The sequence below is a fragment of the Chroicocephalus ridibundus genome, chromosome 1 (assembly GCF_963924245.1).
Source record: "Chroicocephalus ridibundus chromosome 1, bChrRid1.1, whole genome shotgun sequence".
Taxonomy (NCBI): Eukaryota; Metazoa; Chordata; class Aves; order Charadriiformes; family Laridae; genus Chroicocephalus; species Chroicocephalus ridibundus.
Window position 1 is genome coordinate 14,640,099 of NC_086284.1, and position 20,158 is coordinate 14,660,256.

The 20,158-nt window shown below is 50.7% G+C and overlaps 1 protein-coding gene across 4 annotated transcripts in view; it reads left to right on the forward strand.

Moving 5' to 3' along the window:
- AMOTL1 (angiomotin like 1) overlaps positions 1–20,158 on the forward strand; it is a 90,008-nt gene that overhangs the window by 2,953 nt on the left and 66,897 nt on the right. For 2 of the 4 annotated variants that reach the window (XM_063329465.1, XM_063329476.1), the window contains exons 2-3: positions 12,187–12,322; positions 15,146–15,196. The exons of 1 other annotated variant lie outside the window; for it this stretch is intronic. In XM_063329465.1, the coding sequence (XP_063185535.1) occupies positions 12,238–12,322; positions 15,146–15,196 (136 nt within the window). In that variant the 5' untranslated portion in view covers positions 12,187–12,237. Of the gene's footprint in view, positions 1–5,198; positions 5,485–12,186; positions 12,323–15,145; positions 15,197–20,158 lie in introns of those variants that run through there. One more of the 4 variants, XM_063329486.1, reaches the window with a different exon arrangement.

The following is a 20,158-nucleotide window of genomic DNA, read 5'->3' on the forward strand; positions in this document are numbered from 1 at the left end:
TAGGACGAGGGGAAACGGGTTCAAGTTACGTCAGGGGAGGTTTAGATTAGATATTAGGAGACATTTTTTCACTGAAAGGGTTATTAAACATTGGAATAGGCTGCCCAGGGAGGTGGTGGATTCACCATCCCTGGAGGTGTTTAAAAAAAGGGTAGATGGGGCACTTAGGGACATGGTTTAGAAGTGGCTTTTGTCAGGGTAGGTTAAAGGTTGGACTCGATGATCTTAAAGGTCCCTTTCAACCTCAGCAATTCTATGATTCTATGATTCTATGATTGCTGGTGAATTTTTCAGTAATGTGAATGAATTTTTTCCACGTGGAAGTAATAATTGGCTGTGTGTCACCTCAAGGGATGATTAAATCACCCAGTGTCTCAGTCTCCAGGATGCAGTTGGACACATCCTGTTAGATGCTGTTCCTCCGTAATTGACCTGAGCAGACTTTCTTTATGGTTGTTCCTCACCGATAGCTCACACCAGTGACACGGCAACAGTGTGTTCGTCAGAGTCTCCCGTGAATCACCAGACCGAGGGGTGGATAATTGTTACTTTGGTTCCTCGCTGAGAGTTTAAATAACATGCACAAATCAAAAGACCCTTATTGCTGCAAAACGCAAGTCGAGAGAATACTCAAGCAGTAATGTGAAAGGAGAAGAGGAGCTGGCGTGCTTCATGTTTCAGCTGGAACAAATGCCACTGCAATGCTGGTATTTTTATGGTGGAGAAAGTTTTGTTTTCTTAAGCGGCAAGTAGGCCTGTCAGGAAAATGGTATTTCTCTTTGGTGAGATATTTAGAAGTTTCAGCTTTTGGTTTTCTTCTGATGTGGAGTAAAACCAAGGTCTTCTCTAGTTTTTTACAAGAACTGAAGAGAGCGAGGCTGGGGCTTGGTGACAGGGATTCACCTCCCACCGTGCAACACCTGAGACAGGTGGCTAAGCCCTTGCTCAGTGTAATTAGTGGTGTGCGCTTATAATTGTGCCACCCTCGTGCGCAGTGAGCAGCCTCGGCTCCTCCCGCGCCAGCGGGCAGAGGGGACCCTGCATCAAGCGGGGCTGAGACCCGAATGTACCCGGGTCCTCCTGCGATTAGAGGAGGCACCTGCAGAGGATGCAGGGCAGGAGGTGACCGCAGCATCCCACTGCACAGTTCACAGGGAAGGGTGGGCAGCCAGGAGAAAATCAGGAGAAAGTAGCTGATGGATGCATTTCTTTCATCCCAGTGGCAAGACATTAGGTGTCTGTGCCTTGACTGACCCTGGGGGCAGAGATCACATCCTCATAAAGTGGCACCGGACTCCCAGAGGTACGGAGACCTATTTCTCTCGTAGAAAGTAGGAAGGAGATTTGTTTCTCTTCTCCCCACCACCACAGCAGGGCTTCCACTCTCCCTTTTATGCGGTAGGTACGAGCAAGCTTGTGGCTTACTGTTGTCTCGAGGTCTCGCTTGGTTTGCTTTATAAATATCCCAGCCTACCCAAGCGAGACTTGAGTCCTCCCTCTTCCACCCATGTGAAACCGTTGATGAGCATCCATCCGCCTGTGCGTCTGTCCAACATGCATGCCACAAAGCTACCTAAGTGCTCTTAGGGACACGGGGGCCCCGGACCAGCACCTCCCGAGCGCTGGTGTCTTTCCCTGGCGGAGCTGGGGCTGGGACACCCAGCAGCCCCATTCCTGCACCCTGGCACGCTGGCTTGCCCTTGGATGGTGACATATGGGACTGGGGGGGGTCAGAGCCATGCATGGGTGAGCCACAGGGAGAAAAGGTGCTGGGTTAACCCTGAAGGAGGATGGATTAGAAGCCAGACCAGGTGTGGGATGCCATATCCTGTATATGCAGCCAAATAGGGAAGGACATAGAGGGGAGCCAAGTAGGGAAGGACAAGGCATCCTTTACATGGACCACTGAGGTCTGGTTTTGCCATGTAACTCCTCCCATAGTCACCAACGCCACCACCGCCTTACCAACCCCTTTTGTGAGCTTGTCTGATCCTGGGGAAGGCATTTGATGAGAGACTTGATGGATTCCCTCTTTATTTTTCCCTGCAGAGGTCTGACTTTGTTTAGCACAGGATGACATCCCCAAAAGCAGCTTCCTCTGAAGAGAGAGCTGTAAATATTTTATGTCTAACGCATTCCTCTGAAAAATACTGCAGCTTAAACATAAAGATAAAGTGTTTTTCATCTGCCAGCAGAGATCCTGCCTGAGCCTCAACTGCATTGAATGGTGCACTTGGGCTTCTGAGTAAAGAAGCTTCCTCAGCCTGCTCTTGTCCTTCACCAGGGAGAAAATTATGATGATTATGGCTGTGGTGTCCATCAGGGTCTCGGTGAGACAGAGCTCTGCTCTGACTCTCACAATGCCGAGTTACCTGAGACTCCCTGCTGCCTGTCGCTGGCCTGGGACTTACCTCCTTCCTCCCACCAGCCACCCATCCCTCCTCTCCCTCGCTCGGTGGAGGTAACCCAGCAGCGTTATTGAATGGGAGAGTGTGATGTGCACAGGGCAGTGCCCAGGGCATGGGAACGGGGGACAAACCAGCTCTCAGCCACGAGGCTCCGCTGCTGCTCGAGATGCAGCAGTACAGCACCCCACCGGTGTTTGTGTTTGAAAGGCTTTCCTAGGAAAAAGTGTCTGTTTTCAAACAGAATTGGCCAACCATGGTGGGATGGCCTTTCTCCTCCCGTCGCCTGGTGTGACCCTCTCTCTCTATTCGCCCCACTCTTTTGGGGGAGCACAGTGCTTGCCGCTGGGCAGATGTTTAGCAGAAGACAGGCTGCGGTGTGAAGACCTTTCCCTCACTAGTTCAGAAGAACTGGTGAGCAGGATGGGCTGGGAGGGGTGGGAATTTTCACACGGGCACCCAGGGGCAAGGCTCAGGTGATGTAGATGGAGAAGGGACAGGAGGCTGGTGACACCCAGCACCACCCCGTGTCCCCAGCACAGGTTGGGAAGAGAGGAGAGACACCCCCTTTGTGGGTAAACGCTTCTGCAGAGGATGCAACGCTGTGCAGTGACTGCTCGTGGCCGCCTCGCCCTGTCTCACCCGGGAGCTTGGCTTGGGCTGCAACCGTCCTCTCCATTTGGCTGCGAGGCGGATGGGCGCCGCCGGCTGTAAATCTGCCGGGGAGCTCATGACTCACAGTGTAAGAGCCGTGGAGCGCCGTGGATTACGCGGCGCCGGCTGCTCACCTTTCTGAAGGCGGTTTTGGCTCCCCTGGATGTTTGTGCAGGAGAGAACGAGCCTGTGCCCTGGTGGGGCGACCACAGCCCCGCACAGACACGCCGGGAGGAGGGTAAGAGCGTGCCCCATGTCATCAGGCTTGGAAAAGCCATCAACACTCAGTGTTGCTGTCATTACAAGCCTGCTATGTAGGATTTTTTTTAAAAAAACAAACTTAATCCAAACCCTCCATTACACATACGTCCATTGGTTGACTTCTAAATGGAGTGGTTTCTCCAAGTGCATCCCACTACAGAGTCAAAGCCTTGGGACATCCCCATCCTCAGGATGCATCCTGGGGCACTAGCATCCCGGAGGCTTGGTGGCAGAGCTTTGATGCTGCCAGAGCTGATCCTGCTGCTTTCTAGTGGTGGTGGGTGAGCCTGGATGTGAGGATGGCCTTGGGACACCCCAGCAGAGCCAGGGATCCTCTTGCTCCTCACCTGCGCACAGGCGGTGGCACAGCCTGAATTTTTCACCACCCCACACACTGTCTGCCGCTGCAGCTGGCACTAGTTGGCACCTCGCTGGTAGTCCCCAAAACACCTCTTGGTAAGAGCTCAGATGCTTTTTCCTTTGTGGTCAGAGCTCACATGTGCCCCTGGAGTGGAAATGCAGGGTCTTTGAGGGTCTTTCCTCCCCGATTGATGTCTGCTGCTTCTGGACCTGCTGGCTTCCTAAATGCACAGGTAGCCTGTGACCCATCTCACGCCTGGCAGTGTCCCAACCTGCTCACGCCACACGAAGGTGCCAAGCACAGCCAGATCCTGTCAGAGGCATTAGGAAATGCTGGCTAATGCTGGGATGGGGTGATAAAACAGAGCTCCAGCTGGAAAGAGCAAAGGCCACCAATCAGAGACGGCTTAGAGGCTGCAGAGCACATTTCATCATTCAGTGCACACGGGTGCTTGAAGCCCTCCTGGTCCCAGGAATGGAAACTGTTTGCCTCTTAGGCATGAGGGTTTCTGTCTAATCTAGTGTCTGAGAGTCCTTCACCGCTGAGCTCATAATTTTGAAATCACCTCCTGAGTACCGTAAGCTGTCAAGAGAGATGATGGATGGAGCTGGCCTTTTGAGAGACAAGATCCATCCACATCTGCCTCAGGTGCGTGGACCATGTGTGCTCAAGTGAGCTCGCTGCCGTCATGCACGAACTGGAGCTTCATTTCTGACATGTCCTTGTCATAAAACATCTGGGCAAACTGGCAGCTCTGACAAAACATTGCAGAGCGTGAACATCTGCTGGAGCCATTCACTCCATGGTAAGCCCATATTCTTCCATGCAAGAAGATGGTGTAATCAAGGCCCCCTTCACTGTTTGCTCTCCATTCTCAACTTTTTCTCCTCCTCTACGCTTGGCACAAGGGACTTTTCTGGAAAGCTCACCGCCGCGGTATCCCATTCTCTCGTGGTGTCTGTTCTTCTTCTGAGACTGCCTGAGGTGGCATTTGATCATGGCAGAAATCCCCTTCCCGGTGTCACCTTTCCCCAGGTGCTTCTGATTCAACGGAAAACCCAGGAAGACACCGCCATCCTTATCAAGATGTAACTAGCCCAGACACCGCCGCATCACATCATTTTTTCAGTCCATATCACCGATGACTCAGCCTCCATTAACAGCAGTCATCAGGGACTATTTCACCCTACCTTTCCTCCTGGCCAGAGGCCAGCCCATAACCTGTGCAACCCTCCCAGCTTCAGATCAGCTCTTCCAGCACTGGGGATGCTTTCGAGACCGCGTCGCTCCTTCTCCACAGCACTCCCCGCACATGCTGCTGCAGACTGCCGAGGGCGGCAGGGACAAACGCGGACAGCCCAGCATCTCCACTAGCTCTGACATTTGGGATACATGAATTAGCAAGCCCTCTGTTCAAGGTCATCTCCTTGCAGGGCTACTGCCGACTGTCAAGGGATTTACACGGCCAGTTGGGTTGTTTTTTTCCCTCTGCTGTGCTTCCGCGGGTTACTTTCCCAAAGATAATTATATGACTCAGGAAGACAACCGCATACCTCGCATACTTGTGGGAACCATAATGCCGATAGGTGGTGTAGAGCATTTTGAAGCTCTTTGAACACACAAGAGCAGCTGAATTCCCGTGACTTACCTACCCAAACCAAAGCAAGTCCAGGCAATGGCTGCATAGTTTTCGTGGAGCCCTTACCCAACAGAGGACAAACGTCTTCCAGAGAAAGCTTTGGTGTTGCAGCAGCGAGGCACGGAGGCTTTTTGTCGCCAGAAAATTCACAGGTGTTTTGTCAGGTAAGATTTACCATTGCTATTTTACTGGTTTTTGGAAGACCTCATCCAAACTGAGGCTGGAGCGGGAAGGTTTTCTACTATGAATGCAAAAGAAAAAAAGAAAAGAGGCAGTCATCTGCTTTCTGAGAGGTCATGGGAATGGCACAGAGAAATTATCATCTCTTAAATAGATAAGTGATTATTATGGGTAAAATAACCTGGCAGCTAATTGCCTGTGAAGATAACTGGCAAAAATGAGGTGCGGCGGTGTCTGGTATCGCTGGTTTAGCACAGATTGCTCTGCAAAAGACACAGAGAGAGACACAGCCTTTGCTTCAAGTGCTTTAACGTTTGAATCGTCGAGTTACTGTTCAATATGCTGATTTTGGAAGAAAACCAGAGAAGTAAGAAAGAGAAATTTTATTCCATGGGGTACCTTGGAGGACCCTATGGATCTTAAAACCACCCCAAATCAGGGTCGACCCGCGCACCCAGCGTCTCCTGTACCTTGCCATCAGCGCGGTGGACAGTGGCAGCAGCACTGCGAGGTGACTCCTGGTTTCCTGCTGTGCCTGCGGGATGGCTGCTCCTCCGGGACCTTTTCGGGGGACGCTTTTGCTCAGGCGTGAGTCAGAACTTGGCTGCAATTAAAGCTTTATTGCATTTACAGTATTTTTAAAGCTTTTCAAGTTTTTGTTCTGGCTCCTGGCTATCTGCATCGATGTGTGTCCCTAGAGAGAGATGAGCTATTGAAATGAAATCATGACATGTAAGCAGGGATGTATTTATTGATTTGCCTTCTACCTTTAGATATAAAGGGATACAGAGGATATAGAGGAGCTTCTAGCTCCTGTCCCCATCAGTGCAGATGACTTGAAACTACTCACCTGCCAATAGGTCCTCTGAGACCAGATTGGGACAGGTCCTCCAAAAGGGCTTCAAAATACAAAGGGCTTATCAGAAATGCCTTGGGGTCCCCCAGCGATGCCGGGAGCCTGCCCCCAAGCCCCTTCCCTCTCCGGCCATCCTCATAGCCCTGAATGGAGGCAGGGGGAGGGATGGTGGCTGCTCTTTGAGGAAGGCTCCCGTCGGAGGGGATCGCATGCTTCCTGGCTCCTGAATATTTTTGTTCGCTGGGGCGAGGGGAGCAATACGACTTGCAGCTTGTCCTGACATGTGTCTGCTGTGTGTAAACCTGCAGCTTTTATAAAAAGAGCTCCTGTCCTGGGGACTGTGGAGCCTTCAAGTGCTTCTTGGCTCTGGGCTTCTCCTTTACATGTCGTAAGATCAGATTAATGATGTATTAGTTCGAGATAACTGCCATGAGATCATGTAATTAACTTGTGATCGCGCTCTGTGCCAGTTGGCTGAAACTCACCGCTTTTAAAAAAACCTCTTTCAGACCAGCTACAAACAGAGCTTTTTGAATGATGGCATTAACAAATAGCTCATTAGTCACCTTTTGGGCTAATTAAAGGAGAGCACATCCAAGGCAGTAAAGAACAGCAGTGGGTGATTAAATGCCGCCGTCAGGCTGAGCTCTGAGGAACGGGGGAGGCCCGTTGTGCCCTTCACTGTGGCCATCGCGCTCCCATTCACATGGGTTTGTGATGTCCCCCTCCGAGGCCTGATCCTGACCTGCTCAGCTCCGTAAGGCTCGGTCAGACCTTCTCATTCCCGCTCCCGTTCCCCTTGGGTAGATGAATCGCTGCAGAGAGGCGGCTGCAGAAAGGCGACACCTTCGCAGGGCAGCGATACCTGCCCAAGGGCAGCTGCTCCTTGCCCAAGCGATGTGACTTCACCTCGGCACTGCTCCCGGATTTTGCATCCGTGGCCTTTTTGACACACAAAAGTTTTGCTCTGAGGGTTAGGCGATGCTTTAACTTCTCTGGACTCACTGGGAGTGGGAAGAATCTGGGTTACCGTGGAGGCACCGTAAGGATGTGTATAACCTTTTGGTGAGCACTGGGCTGGAACAGGCACCATAAAGATGTATCTACCATTTTGGTGAGCACTGGGATGGACATTTCCATCCCCTGCCTGGTGAGAGGAAAGCTGTATCACTGTCCCGGTGTTTTTACAGGGTGATGGGAAACATCTCAGGGAAAGGGATCTGTCTTGTAGCATTTAATCCCATGCATGGCTGCTGCAAGACTGCTGCCCAAGACCTTCTCCCACAGTCTTCCCGAGCTTTCTCCCTCTCCTCCAGCTGGACCGAGCTCCCTTCTTCAGTCCCTGCTTCTTCCCTCAGCCTCAGTCCTGCCTTGGCTGTCCACCTCACCCTTTTGGCACAGCAAATGGCCATCCCAAACCCTACAAATTGCTCGGAGACACACGTTAGGGTCAGTGCCCTCTCTTGCTGGGCCAGCCCCCAGTGTAGGGTTTGCAACATGAGCAGAAACAGAGATTTCTCTCCCTGCCCCACCTTCCCTCGCCAAACTGATACCCAACCCCACTCTCCTCAGTGTCCTCCCTGCTGCTCCATCTACCAGACTTACTGTAGCTGGTGGCCACCTCAGCTGTTGGGAACCCCTGTCTCTTGTCCCAGTCCCTGCTGGTGCTCACCCTCCCTTTAGACCAGGCTGAGACGTGCTGGTGGTGGCTCTACAGTCACCCACGCTGGTCTGGTCACCAAGTCCTGTGATGGCATGACTTGGGGCTGCTCTGGTACTCAGGAACCAACCGTGTGCACCCCACACCGCCCAACTCCCCCGCGCCAGATCCTGCTCAGAAGGGTTCACACGTGAGCTCTTCTTAGGTGCTACAAGGGGTTGAAAACACTCTTTATCTAAGCAAACAAATCATTAAGAGCAAAGTGCTCCTGTGTGCTGCTTTGGGGACTCAGACCAGCAAGGTGGTGTGTGGATATCACCAGCCCTAAGTGCTCACCAGCCCTAGGTGCTCACCAGCCCTAGCAATCCCCGGCTCAAACTGGACTGAGCATCTCACCAAACTGTGCCCTCCTTCACTCCTTGTGGAGGACAGAAGAGGTAGCCAAGTCTGCATGTTCTGGAAGAGGCCACTGATTTTTATCCCAGTCATGTAGGTGGGTGCAGCTAGAGCTCTGGAGTTGAACTGGATGCAAGGAGATGTGATTAGCTCGGAGAAATGGGAGGTCCTTCGTACAGCATCTGCACCTCCGCTCAGGAGTGCCTGGTTTTGGTGAGCCATGTGGATGGAGCCAATTTTGAGGGCAGTGCTTGAGCAAATGCTGCCAGCTTCTTCTTGTCCTCCAGATCAAGCCCCTGCGTGCTGGAGTGCTTAGGGTTTGACGCTTTAATCTCTTGTCTGTCTGGGTTAGTCTCAGGTCATTAACTTTTATTTTCCTGCTGTTCTGGCTGTGTGAATTCTGCAGTTTATGGTACTAAAAAAAAAAAATCCCTGTGCAGCTGCTGAGTGCCCAGAGAGGCTGTGTGGCAGATTGTCTTAAACTGGAAATGTTACAGAAGAGGAGCTTAATGGGGGCTTGTCCTCTGACAGCCACTTCTTACAGATTAGAGGGGCTGTAAAATATGGCTGAAATGGTCATTCCAATGTTACGCTGTGTTACCCTGCAGTTTGGAAGAGATTTGCAGGGTAGGATGAAAATGGACAGTGGTTTGTGATCCATGTGGGTGCTGCTGAGGTATAACCAAAGCTGTGAAGTGAAAGGGGTCTTAACTCACGCTCCACTTCCATTATTTTTTATATTGTATCAGTACATGACATATAGCAGGAATGCCAAGTCTTTTCTCATCTTGTTTTTCTCAGAGGACTGGTGGAAGCCGTAGGTGTGTAAAAGGAGCTCCCCCTGCCCTAAGTGAGGACTGAATACAGGGTCTGAGTGCAGGCACTTTGGAAAATCAGACATTTGATTTGTCTTTTTCTTAAAAGATGGAGGTAACAGGCATTGGCTATTGACTGCAAGAAGGCTGAGCACTTCGAGCAGCTAGAGCCTAAATCCCAGCTCTCACAAGGCACCAGGCCGAGTCGCAATGCACCTTTCTCCAGCCTTGCCTTGTAGCGAGAAGTTTATTGCATGAGCATTAATGCAGCTAGTGCGCCCTGATCCGTGTTCGTACCCATCCCTTTCCCTCCCATCCCAGCCTCCTCAGCAGCCACGGAGGAGGGTGGACACGGCGGGTGCTCTGCAGTGAGACAGGGACCACAAACCCATCCCTGATCCTGTGATGCTGGCCACGAGGACGGTAGGACCTCCGCTGGCAGCAAGGTCTGCTGTGCTGTCACAAGAAGGGATGGATGCATCAAAGCTACAGCAACGACTGAGGTTTACGATCTTTTAGGTGTTTCGCATTGCTGGTATTATTGTCCATAATAAATTGTGGCTTTTGATTTTTCTGACACTGGTTAGAGCTTATGGACTGGTAAAGTCAGAAGTTTTACGTTTGCAATTAAATTTCTGTGATGGGAGCCCAGGGCCTGTGTCTGTATGTTCTCATGTATATGGTTCTGAACAGAGGGGGACAGTGGGCAAAGAGCTGAGGTCCGGAGGTTTGCTTTTTCCGTCTTTCAGAGAAACGCGTGAATATGGAAAAAAACATTTTATCTTCTACGCTGCGCTGATAAATTGCCCTTTCGTTCTTTTTCTCTTATGCTTTTTATCGAACTCGCAGACAAACCTCTCCCTTGGCAGGTGGAAAGAATAAATTGCCATCAGTACACATTGGCGAGATGCCTTTCAGCAGTGGAGCTGTACAAATAATAGGTTTTTCATTTCTGTGGCTGAACAGAAAAATTGAAAATAGTTTTTGTTTTGGGTCACCCCCTAAAGGAGAACGTTTCTTTTCTTTGATTCCTTTTTGTAAGCATCGCACGAGACATTCTGGTTTGAGATTATTTAGTGCTTTTCATAACTTAAAAGAAAACAAGAAAAAAGAAAAGAAAAAGCGAACTAGGTCACTTTCAAACCAAAAACGTCATTTGAAAGAACAACAAAAAAGTTTCATTTTTCAAATGTGAAAATGGAGCCTTGCAGCTTTCCTCAGAACTTTTTTCCTTCACTTTCAGCTAAACTTAATTACGTATTCAACTCAAATCCACCCAGAGTCTCGGTACCTCTTAATTGCACTTTGGGTGAATTTGCTACATCAAAAAAACCCAGTGGAGCTCCACCTGCACGCAGCTGTGACCTGTCCTGTTTGCTACTCAGCAAACGCATATGCACAAGTATTTAATTCTACTTAATGAAGGTGTTGAGCAAGAGACCATGTGAAATGACCTCTCGCAGGTCTGGCTGGCCAGGGAAGCATCGGCACAGCCATGATTCACCCTGGTGAGATCCGGCAGCGTGCCGGGACAGGGACTCGGGCTGTGCCATGTTGGGAGCCACTGGGGTGGCACACCGATGTGGGACTGTTGCCTCTTCCCGCAGCCCCCCCGGCTCCTGGCATCTCCCCTCCATGGGATGGTGGCTGGGAGGTACCAGTGCTTGGGAAATGCAATGGTGTGTGGCTCAGCCATGCTTCGCTTCCCTGTGGGTACAGGGCTCATCCGTCTCTTTCTTTGCCTGGTTTCCTAAGGAAACGGTGCCGGTGTCATGGTGTCCCTCCATCACTACCTGCCCATCCCTCCCAGGAGCGCCCTAAATTCAGGGTCCTGTTGGCATTAAATTACAACAAATTCCTACAAATGGTGCTGATGAAAATCAGGGGCTGAGTGGAGATGCACAGCTGCCGGTGTGGTGTGTCTCAGGGGACTCACCTCTCCATGAAAACAGCTCCATTCTTGCTATCTGGGGTCCGTGTTTGCCTCAGACAGCCTTAGGGAAAGTCCCTGTTGTCACCTCCTCTTCAGCATCTTCCCACAGAGGCAAAAAAGCTCTGCAGTAACTTTTCGTTGCATCCCAAGACTGTTATGTGCTTCCTTGACAAATTAGAGGTTGTTGACACTGGAAGGACTCTACTCCTTCCCATATCCACATAATCCTGAAAATTTAGGGGTGGATGAAAAGCCCCTGTGTGCCTACTGCAGGTCAGGGAGGGAAAATACCTCCACGTATCTCCATGGACTCCCAGCTGCAGCAAACCTATAGGTAGCACCGAATGGCCAATAATCAGGAAAATAACTCGGTGTCTACACCAGAAAGGGACATTTTGGGTTTAGGAACTCTAGCTTTAACTGCTCAACAATCTCCATCCTTGCCTGGTGGCTCACAGCCATCGGTCCAGAGCCAGGGCAGTTGCGAGAGCCAAGTGGCCAGTGATAGCATCGGCTTGTAACGTGTAACTGATAACTCCCAGCCTGTAACTCCTGTCCATGGAGGGCTGGGACACAGGAGCAAGGGCCAGAACTCCTGCCCACTCTTCTCACCAGACGGGACCCCATAGCGGTCGGGCTGGGCGCGTAGAGCTGAGACACACATCCCTGACGGACGCCCTCGTGGCACATCACCCTGCTCAGAAATAAAACCCCATCCCTGCAAATATTGTGAGGGATTAGGAGTTTCTCAGCATTAGTCAGACTGACAACAGAAAATGGAAGAGGTCCCAAACATCGGTGGCCTTTTGACACATCCGGGAGACTTGTCGATGTTATAAGTCAAGGCTTGGCAGAGTCAGCTGCTCCTTGGCCCAATAGGCCCCTGTGAGCCATGCGATTTTTTTCTTTTCCTTTTTTTCTGGAAATATTGAAAAGACATTTTCCTTTGCTGAGGGAAGCTTCTCAGCAACTGGCCATGGTGCGGACCACGACAACCACTCAGAGTATCTTCTGGTTATTCCCCAGAGAGAGCGGCAGGAGACATTGCAAACAGATCTTTGATGCTGCAGATCAGAGATGGACCCTGGTGAAAACTGGAAGCTGGATGAAACCAACTGGTTGTCTCATGGTGGGATCCATCCCTTTGCCAGTGTGAAAGGAGGTAGGACATGATTGCTGGTTTTGAATATGCCCAGGGAACACGCTGGGAGTCTTCCCGATGTGCTGCTGCCCTTCGCTGTGCTTGCAGCGGTCCCAGGGGTTTTGCTGGGCTATGTCCAGAGCAAGGCAGTGCTCAGTATGAAGGTGGGAAAGGTCTGATCCAGGAGCTGGCAGACTGACACAGGCACTCGATCTGTGGTTTGTCTTCTTTCTCCGGAGTGGCCTTTTGCCAAAAAACCACACCTTTTGGCAAGTTAATGTGCCACTTGTGCTAGATGCGATCACTCTCATTCTCCAGAAGCAGGAATCTGCAGATGCCAGTGGTTGAGGAGGAGCAAGGAGGAAAGCTGGTAAAATACCCCCTCCTCTCTTCAATCATACTGGGGCCTACGGGAAGGGTGGGGAGGGACTCTATCAGGGGCTGTAGCGATAGGACGAGAGGTAATAGTTTTAAAGTGAAAGAGGGGAGATTTAGATGAGATATTAGGAAGAAATTCTTCACTTGTGAGGGTGGTGAGGCACTGGAACAGGTTGCCCAGAGAAGCTGTGGATGCCCCATCCTTGGAAGTATTCGAGGCCAGGCTGGATGGGGCTTTGAGCAGCCTGGTCTGGTGGGAGGTGTCTTTAAGGTCCCTTCCCAGACAAACCACTGTATGATTCTATGACTCTATATTTGCATGGGACAATTCAGGGTGACTCCTGGGAGACACTGTGCCAGCAGTGACAGGAGAGCCAAGAGCTGGGGCTCTCCGTGCCCCAGGACTATTCAAGGTTTCAGCCCCCCTTGGCATGAGAGAAGACCTCCAAGCCCAAGGCTGGGGTCCATTGCTCTCCAGAAATGGTCAGTCTCAGGAAAGCACTCAGGACAAATGCAATGGGAAATAGCCAGCAGAGCTATTTCTTGTATCGATTCATCTCTACCTAATTTCCAGCTAGCTGCTGTAATTTGCTTTATAATCCCCATTCGAACGTTTGGCAGAAGCAGCTACATGTGCTCCCTGCTCTCCCCCAACTCACCCTTGTCACCAGAGGTCCCCATCCCCAGGGCCAGCACAAGCTGTCCCTCCTTGGGCAAAGCTCCTTCTTCGGCTGGAACATGCCGTGCACCAGACTAAAACCAAAATAAACCCACAGCCTTCCAGATGACGGCACCTTGGGAGCGGAAACATTTTGCTGTGGTAAAATGCTCCGCTTATCTCCATCTGTTTCCCTCGGCTTCCCGCTGATAGCCCAGATGCCTGGGGAAGGGGACAGTCGGAGATGTGGCATCGCCCCCTTTTCCGTGAGAGCTGAATGAGATAAGGAGGTTTATGCTTTTGAACCCAGCAGCCCTGGGTTCCATCGCCCCAGCCAAGCACCACTGGGTGGCATCCTTATGACAGCACATCTGCTGCTTCTGCAGGTGCCCAGCCCAGGGTGGCTCCAGGGGACGGCACAGGGATGCGTGCTGCAGTCCAGCCTTTTGCCCATTAGGACAATCTCTGCTTCTGTTGTGTGGGGTTTTTTTCCCTAAAATCTTTGCCGTGCGCGTGGTCCCTGTTACTGTTTATAGGCTGGGTTATACTGTATAGGCTGGGTTTGGGATCCCACTGTGCTTGGGTCTATAAAACAGAGGAGGGCAGAGTCGCTGCCGCCAGGAGCTTATAAAAATCCGAAACAGTGAAATGTGGATATACATTGGCCTCTGGTTTTGTACGCAGCCCGTTGCTATCCTAAATTAGCGGCTCGCAGCCTTTTCTAGCTGAGGGGCCTAACAGCATTTTATAATGAGGGGGGCGAGTTCTCTTAGAAATGTCCCAGATACGGATTACTACATGGTGTCATGCACCTGCCCTTCTTAAACACCCTCCTCGAACCCCCTAGGAACAGTCCACAGTTTTTTTTAAGTCTAGCCCATGCATCGAACAAGCGCCATGAACGTGAAAGGAAAAAAAGCAACACTCAAAACCAACAGGGGAAAACCCACTCTCTGCAAAATTTATTTATTTATTTATTTATTAAAATGCATTGAGTTTCTGCAACTTAGCAGCATTTTGACATTGAAAGAAATGTTTGAAAATAAAGAAATCCCCACCAACTCCAAGGCACAAATGGCATTTAACGCTGGGCCACGTGCTCCCATGCGGCCGCGGGTCCTTCAGGCAGCGAGGGACCGCTGTGCGCTCTGCCGGGAGCGGGCAAGGAGGGGTGGGCTTCTGGGGGGGTTGGGTTTGGGATCCAAAATAGGCTCCCACGAGCTTTTGATGAGAGATGCCACCAGCTGAGGGGTTTCCGGAGCCTGTGATCTAACCTGCCACAGGCGCTGAGTTACAGCAATATTATTATCAGATGACTCAAGGGTTTGCTCAGCCTCTGAAAAATCCTGGCCAGAACATTTTCCTGCTCCCGCTGGTTAAAACTATCCCAGTTGCCTTTGTTGGAGAAGACTGTAGTTCTCAGGAAAGTTTTGCTGTGGGCAGGACACTCCTGACTGTGCCCCGAGCACTGAGGAAAGGGGTCGAAGAGCCACGGCGCAGCCGAAAAGGGGAGCACGGCCCCGCATCCCAGCGCGGGCAGAGACGGGGCAGCAGAGCTCTTGCTCTTCAGCAATGCTGGGAGGGGGATAAGGGTTCATCCCGCCAAGTCTCTGTCTTGAGCTGACTCCGAGGTTTTTCAGTAAGAGCCGGATTAAAAAAAACAACCCACAACACACATATGAAAGCTGTCGGGGGTGAAGCGGAAGCAGGGTCTTATCTGCAGTGTGATTAAAACAGCGTTGTCACCCCAGGTCTCCACACCTCCCTCTCCAGCTGACCTTTCCGAGCATTTGTTCTTCTTCCCCCAGACAATGAGCTCTCCGAAGGTGCCCCAGCCCTCTTTGCTCTGGATCAGCTGGGTAAGTCCATCCATGATACATTTTCCTCTTCCTTTTTTTCCTATGTAGAGTAATTAGGAGATGACTTAAGACACAGGGCAGCCGCCGAATGCTTTCCACTGCATAAATTCATCATCACCGGAGCCTCCTTTCTATGTTGCTTTTGAATGCCATCCATCAGAGGGCTGGGACAGCTTGGCGTTAGATGTGTTTCGTACCTTTCTGTATTAAATTGATGCGGATTTTTTTCCCCTGGGAGAGAAGCTGTCTCTTTTCTGGTGCAGAGCACTCCCAGATGCTGCTGCTTCTCAGCTGGGGGTTTGAGGTTTAGCCCACGGCTGGCACTGGAGCTCCTGTGACTTTCTGGTACCTTGCAACATGATGAGGGCTTTTTTCCCCCCGGGAGGCAGAAGTAGAGGTGTGTAAAGTGAGAGTGAAGAGTAAGACGCCCAGGGAGAAAACGACCTCAAATGGGTATGGGAAGCTGAAGGCTTCAGAGGCTGAATCCGTGGGGGAGCCCCATCTGGCAGTGATCTCCCCTCAATCCCAGCACCAAGGTCAAAAAAGATGTGTTGCTCAGGAGGAGTTAGAGGCGCTCAGGGTAAGGTGGGGGTGAGGACCTGACCTGCACGCTGAGAAGGTTCTGCAGGAGGTCGGATGTGCAGGGAAGGGGGAAATCAGGTCCCTGGCCCCTTCTGAGAAAATAGCGGAAGGCTGGAGATGGAGCATGGGGAAAGTGTGAATTACATGTGTTGGGAGAGGTGTCGGGCTCAGGTCTGTGCCTTTCTCTTCAGCAGCATGGTGGGACGACCCCACACACTGCAATGCCCATCACCTTACATGACCAAGCACCAGCCTTTCCTCTCAAGGAAAGGCACCTTCCTCTTCACTTTCAGGGCAAAGAATTCTCCATCCTTAGAGATATTCAAAAGCTGCCTGAATATGGTTCTCAGTGACCAGCTCTAGGTGGCCCTGCTTGAGCAGAGGGGTTGGACCAGATGACCTCCAGATGTCCCTGTCAACCTCCACCAGTCTGTGATTCTGCGGCTTCCCCACCACTCTGGAAACCCACCTTGTCCCCAGTAGAGGTGCTCTGTGCGCACACACCGGGCTGCTCACCACATCGGTGGAAACTTGGGATAGGAGGGTAAAAACTGCAGGAGCCCAGAATGGTGATTTTTATCACCATCATTGACAGAGAGGAACTCTTTATCAGGGTTTGTAGCTATAGAACGAGGGGTAAAGTTTTAAACTGAAAGAGGGGAGATTTAGATGAGATATTAGGAAGAAATTCTTTACTGTGAGGGTGGTGGTGGTGAGACACTGGCACAAGGTGCCCAGAGAAGCTGTGGATAGCCCATCCCTGGAAGTGTTCAAGGCCAGGCTGGATGGGGCTTTGAGCAGCCTGGTCTGGTGGGAGGTGTCCCTGCCCATGGCAGGGGGTTGGAACTAGATGGTCTTTAAGGTGCCTCCCAACTCTAACCATTCCATGACTCTACGACTCTACGATTCTCTGCTGTAAACCTCTGCTGCTAGGGGCCAGGATCTTGAAAAAATTCCTATAAATACAAAAATGCCTGTAAACTGTGTGATGCCGGGGTGGCGCTAGAAGGGTGGCTGGGCCAGCCGCTGTCCTCACTGGCAGTCCCCTACCCTGGGTCGTATTTTAAAGGAGTACTTGTGAGCTCTCTCCACTTGGTGTCAGGATAGAGACTGCTTTGACATGTGTTCGCCCGGAGGAGTGTCTAACAGGGAACGGGACTAAAGCCAAGACTCTTCCCTTGGCTGCCTCATTCATTACCCGATTGCTGTTAAAACAAGTCAAGTAATTTTAAAATGCGTTTTCTGGGACACAGCTTCCACCAGCTCCTTTTCTTCTTGATCTTCCTCATCTTATCCCTTGACCGGTGCCTTCCCTCGGTGACACATGCCCATTTCTCCTAAATTGGGCAAACCCTCCAAGTCTTGGCAAACTTCTTCAGTGACAAAGAACACTCTCCCTCTCCCAGATAACAAGATTTGGCTGGTTTTAGTTGAGTAGCAAAGAAATGCATTAGACAGATGTTTTGGATGTGCAAAATGAGGCTTGTGGTGACCTCAAGTCAAGGGGCAGGACCTTGGAAGGGCAGGGATTAGAGCTGTAACATGGGACAATCGGCTTCCTGGCACCCTCGTTATGTTATTGGGGAAAGAGTCTGTGCCACACAGTGTGATCCAGTGCCTCCTGAGGTTGTGGCTGGCATCTCCCAGGGCTTCTGCACCGCCCCGCTCCCAGCCGAGAGGCAGCAGGAGCTGCTCGGACACTGCTTTCCTCTGCACAACAATATTAGACATCCCTCAGCCTGGAAACGATTATTCAAACCAGTGCTTGTATCACCTTACATTTCCACTCTGCCTTCCAAACACAGCACAAGACGTGATTGCTCCATCCAAGGTAGACAAGACAGACAAAGGATGTGAGATAGCAGAACAAGTAACGGAAAACTGATCTCTCCTCCTGCTTCCCTCCTGGCTGGTGGGTTTTTGGCTGGGTCAGTGTCCTGACCTGAGTCATGCACAGCTGTGTGGTCCGCGGTGCCAGGCAAGCGAGGGGGTAAGAGCAAGCACGTATTGGAAGGGGACAGGATGAGACCATCCCAGTAGCAGCTCAGATTTATCCTGTGTTGAAGGGATCATGTAACCAGGGCCTGAGAACATGTGGTCAAAGATACTCAGGCCTGGTCAAACCAGCTACCTGAACAGCAGGAGTTATTAGAAGAGGAGCAGAGAATAAAGCAGCATTATAATAGCAACAAAACGTCAATATCATAACAAAGCATCATCACCATAAAAATCACAGAAAGGCAGGTCTGAGCAGGACTTCAAGAGGTCATCTACACCTCCGTCCTGCCTGAAGGCAGGGCTAGGGCCTCCTGCTCACCCACCACCCCACATGGAGGACCAACCTGTCCTAGCAGCTTTCCCAGCAGTCCAACCCAGTGCTTCACTGCACTGGAAAGGTTTTCTCGGTGTCTAATTAAATTTCTGCAATTTAAGCCAATTATGCATTGAGCTGCCAAAGGCAGGCATAAGCAGGGAAAAGGCCCTCCACGGGTCAGACGGAGAGTTTCTTGTCCTCTCTTCTGGGGCTGGAGGAGGATCCCAATGGAGGATCACTGGATTGCATCCTTTTTTTCCTGCTCATCAAGTCTGCCTTGACCTCTTGTCCTGCATCCAGCTTTCTGGCAGCTTGTCCCAGCCTGCTGTCAATGGCAAACATAAAAAACTGTGCTTGGATTTTGGGTCATTCATGGAAATGCTGATCAGCACCAGATTTACAAGAGGGTTTTTTTGTGTCGCCTCATGCCATGAGTAACTAGCCTCCAAGAAAGGTTTTGACCAGTCTTGCATCCATGTTTTCTTATTTTCTTCTAGTCCAGGTGCCTCTCTCTTGCTTATAGCGATACCATATAACACAGTATCACAAGCCTTACTTATACGCCAACATATACGGCACCTGCACCTCCCCCCTCATCTGCGAATCTGGAAGGTATATTACCTCATCGCAGAAGATTAGATGAGTCTGACGAGCTCTGTTCTTGCTGAATCTGGGCTGGCTATTACTCATATCCTCCTTTTCTACATGTTTGCAAAGCCTTTGGTCATTCCAGTGCTTCCAAGGATGGAATTACCAATGAAATCACTCCCTAACTCTTCTTTCTCTCCCCCTCTTAAAGATTGGTGCTCTGCTCGCCATGCCCAACCTTTGGAAACCTCCCTGTGGTCTGCTGCTGTGTAAGTCGGTGCATGGCTCACCTGTACCTTGAGCAGTGAGCACATTTCTGAGGTTCCCTGGAGAAGTACTAGGCAAAGGGAGGTAAAGGTGATCCAGGGACAGACCAGCTTCTATGGAAGCAGACAGCGAGTAAACTACAACTCGATGATGTGGAAGAGATGCTTGAAGGCAGATATGGTAGAAATACAAGAATTATGAATGGCATAGAAGTAAATAAGTGCAAGAGAGACATGGACATACTGCAGATAGTCCAGTGAAGGGCCACAAGGATGATGAGGGGACTGGAGCATCTCTCCTGTGAGGAAAGGCTGAGAGAGCTGGGTCCCATCAGCCTGGAGAAGAGAAGACTTGGGGATCTCAACAATGTCTATAAATAAATGTAGGGAGGTTGTAAAGAACTCGGAATCAGGCTCTTTCCAGTGGTGCCCAGTGCCAGGACCAGAGGTGACAGGCACAAACTGAAACACAGGAGGTTCCCTCTGAACATCGGGAAACACTTTTTTACTGTGAGGGTCACTGAGCACTGGCACAGGTTCCCCAGGGAGGTTGTGGATTCTTCTTCCTTGGATATATTCAAAAGCCATCTCTAGGTGTCCCTGCTTGAGCAGGGATGTTGGACCAGATACCCTCCAGAGGCCCCTTCTGCCCTCGACCACTCTGAGGTTCTGTGAAACAAGGAAAGGACTAAAACATCCCAAAGGAAGAATGTCTTCACACAGCACACAATTCCATTGTGCAACTTGCTGCCACAAAATGTCCAGGGTGCCAAAAGTATGAATGGGCTCAAAAAGTGATGCTGATGATGCAGCCACAACCTCCGGCTCAGGAGGGGAAATGGGATCAAGTGCTAGAGGAAATGGCATTTGTATTTATACCGTTCCTCGTATTTTCTCTGCATTCATCTACCAGCAGCCACTTCAGAGAGAGAACAACAGGGGCTCTTGAACTTTGGTATAATCCAACGTGGTCCTTCTTGTCTTTCCTTAGGACCACAGTGACTAACCAGAAGAAAAAAAAAACAAACCAAACCCACACCTCCTCTTCCTTTCTTTTCTTCATCTGTCTCTCCTCTCCCACAGCTTTGGCTGCTGGATTTCAGCAGATATGAATCAGACGGTGACTGTTGTGTTCCTTTTGTTCTGTAAATTATTAAAACAGAACATTTCACACTTGCTTTGTGGCCCAGCAGAGGAATGCTGCATTGTCTC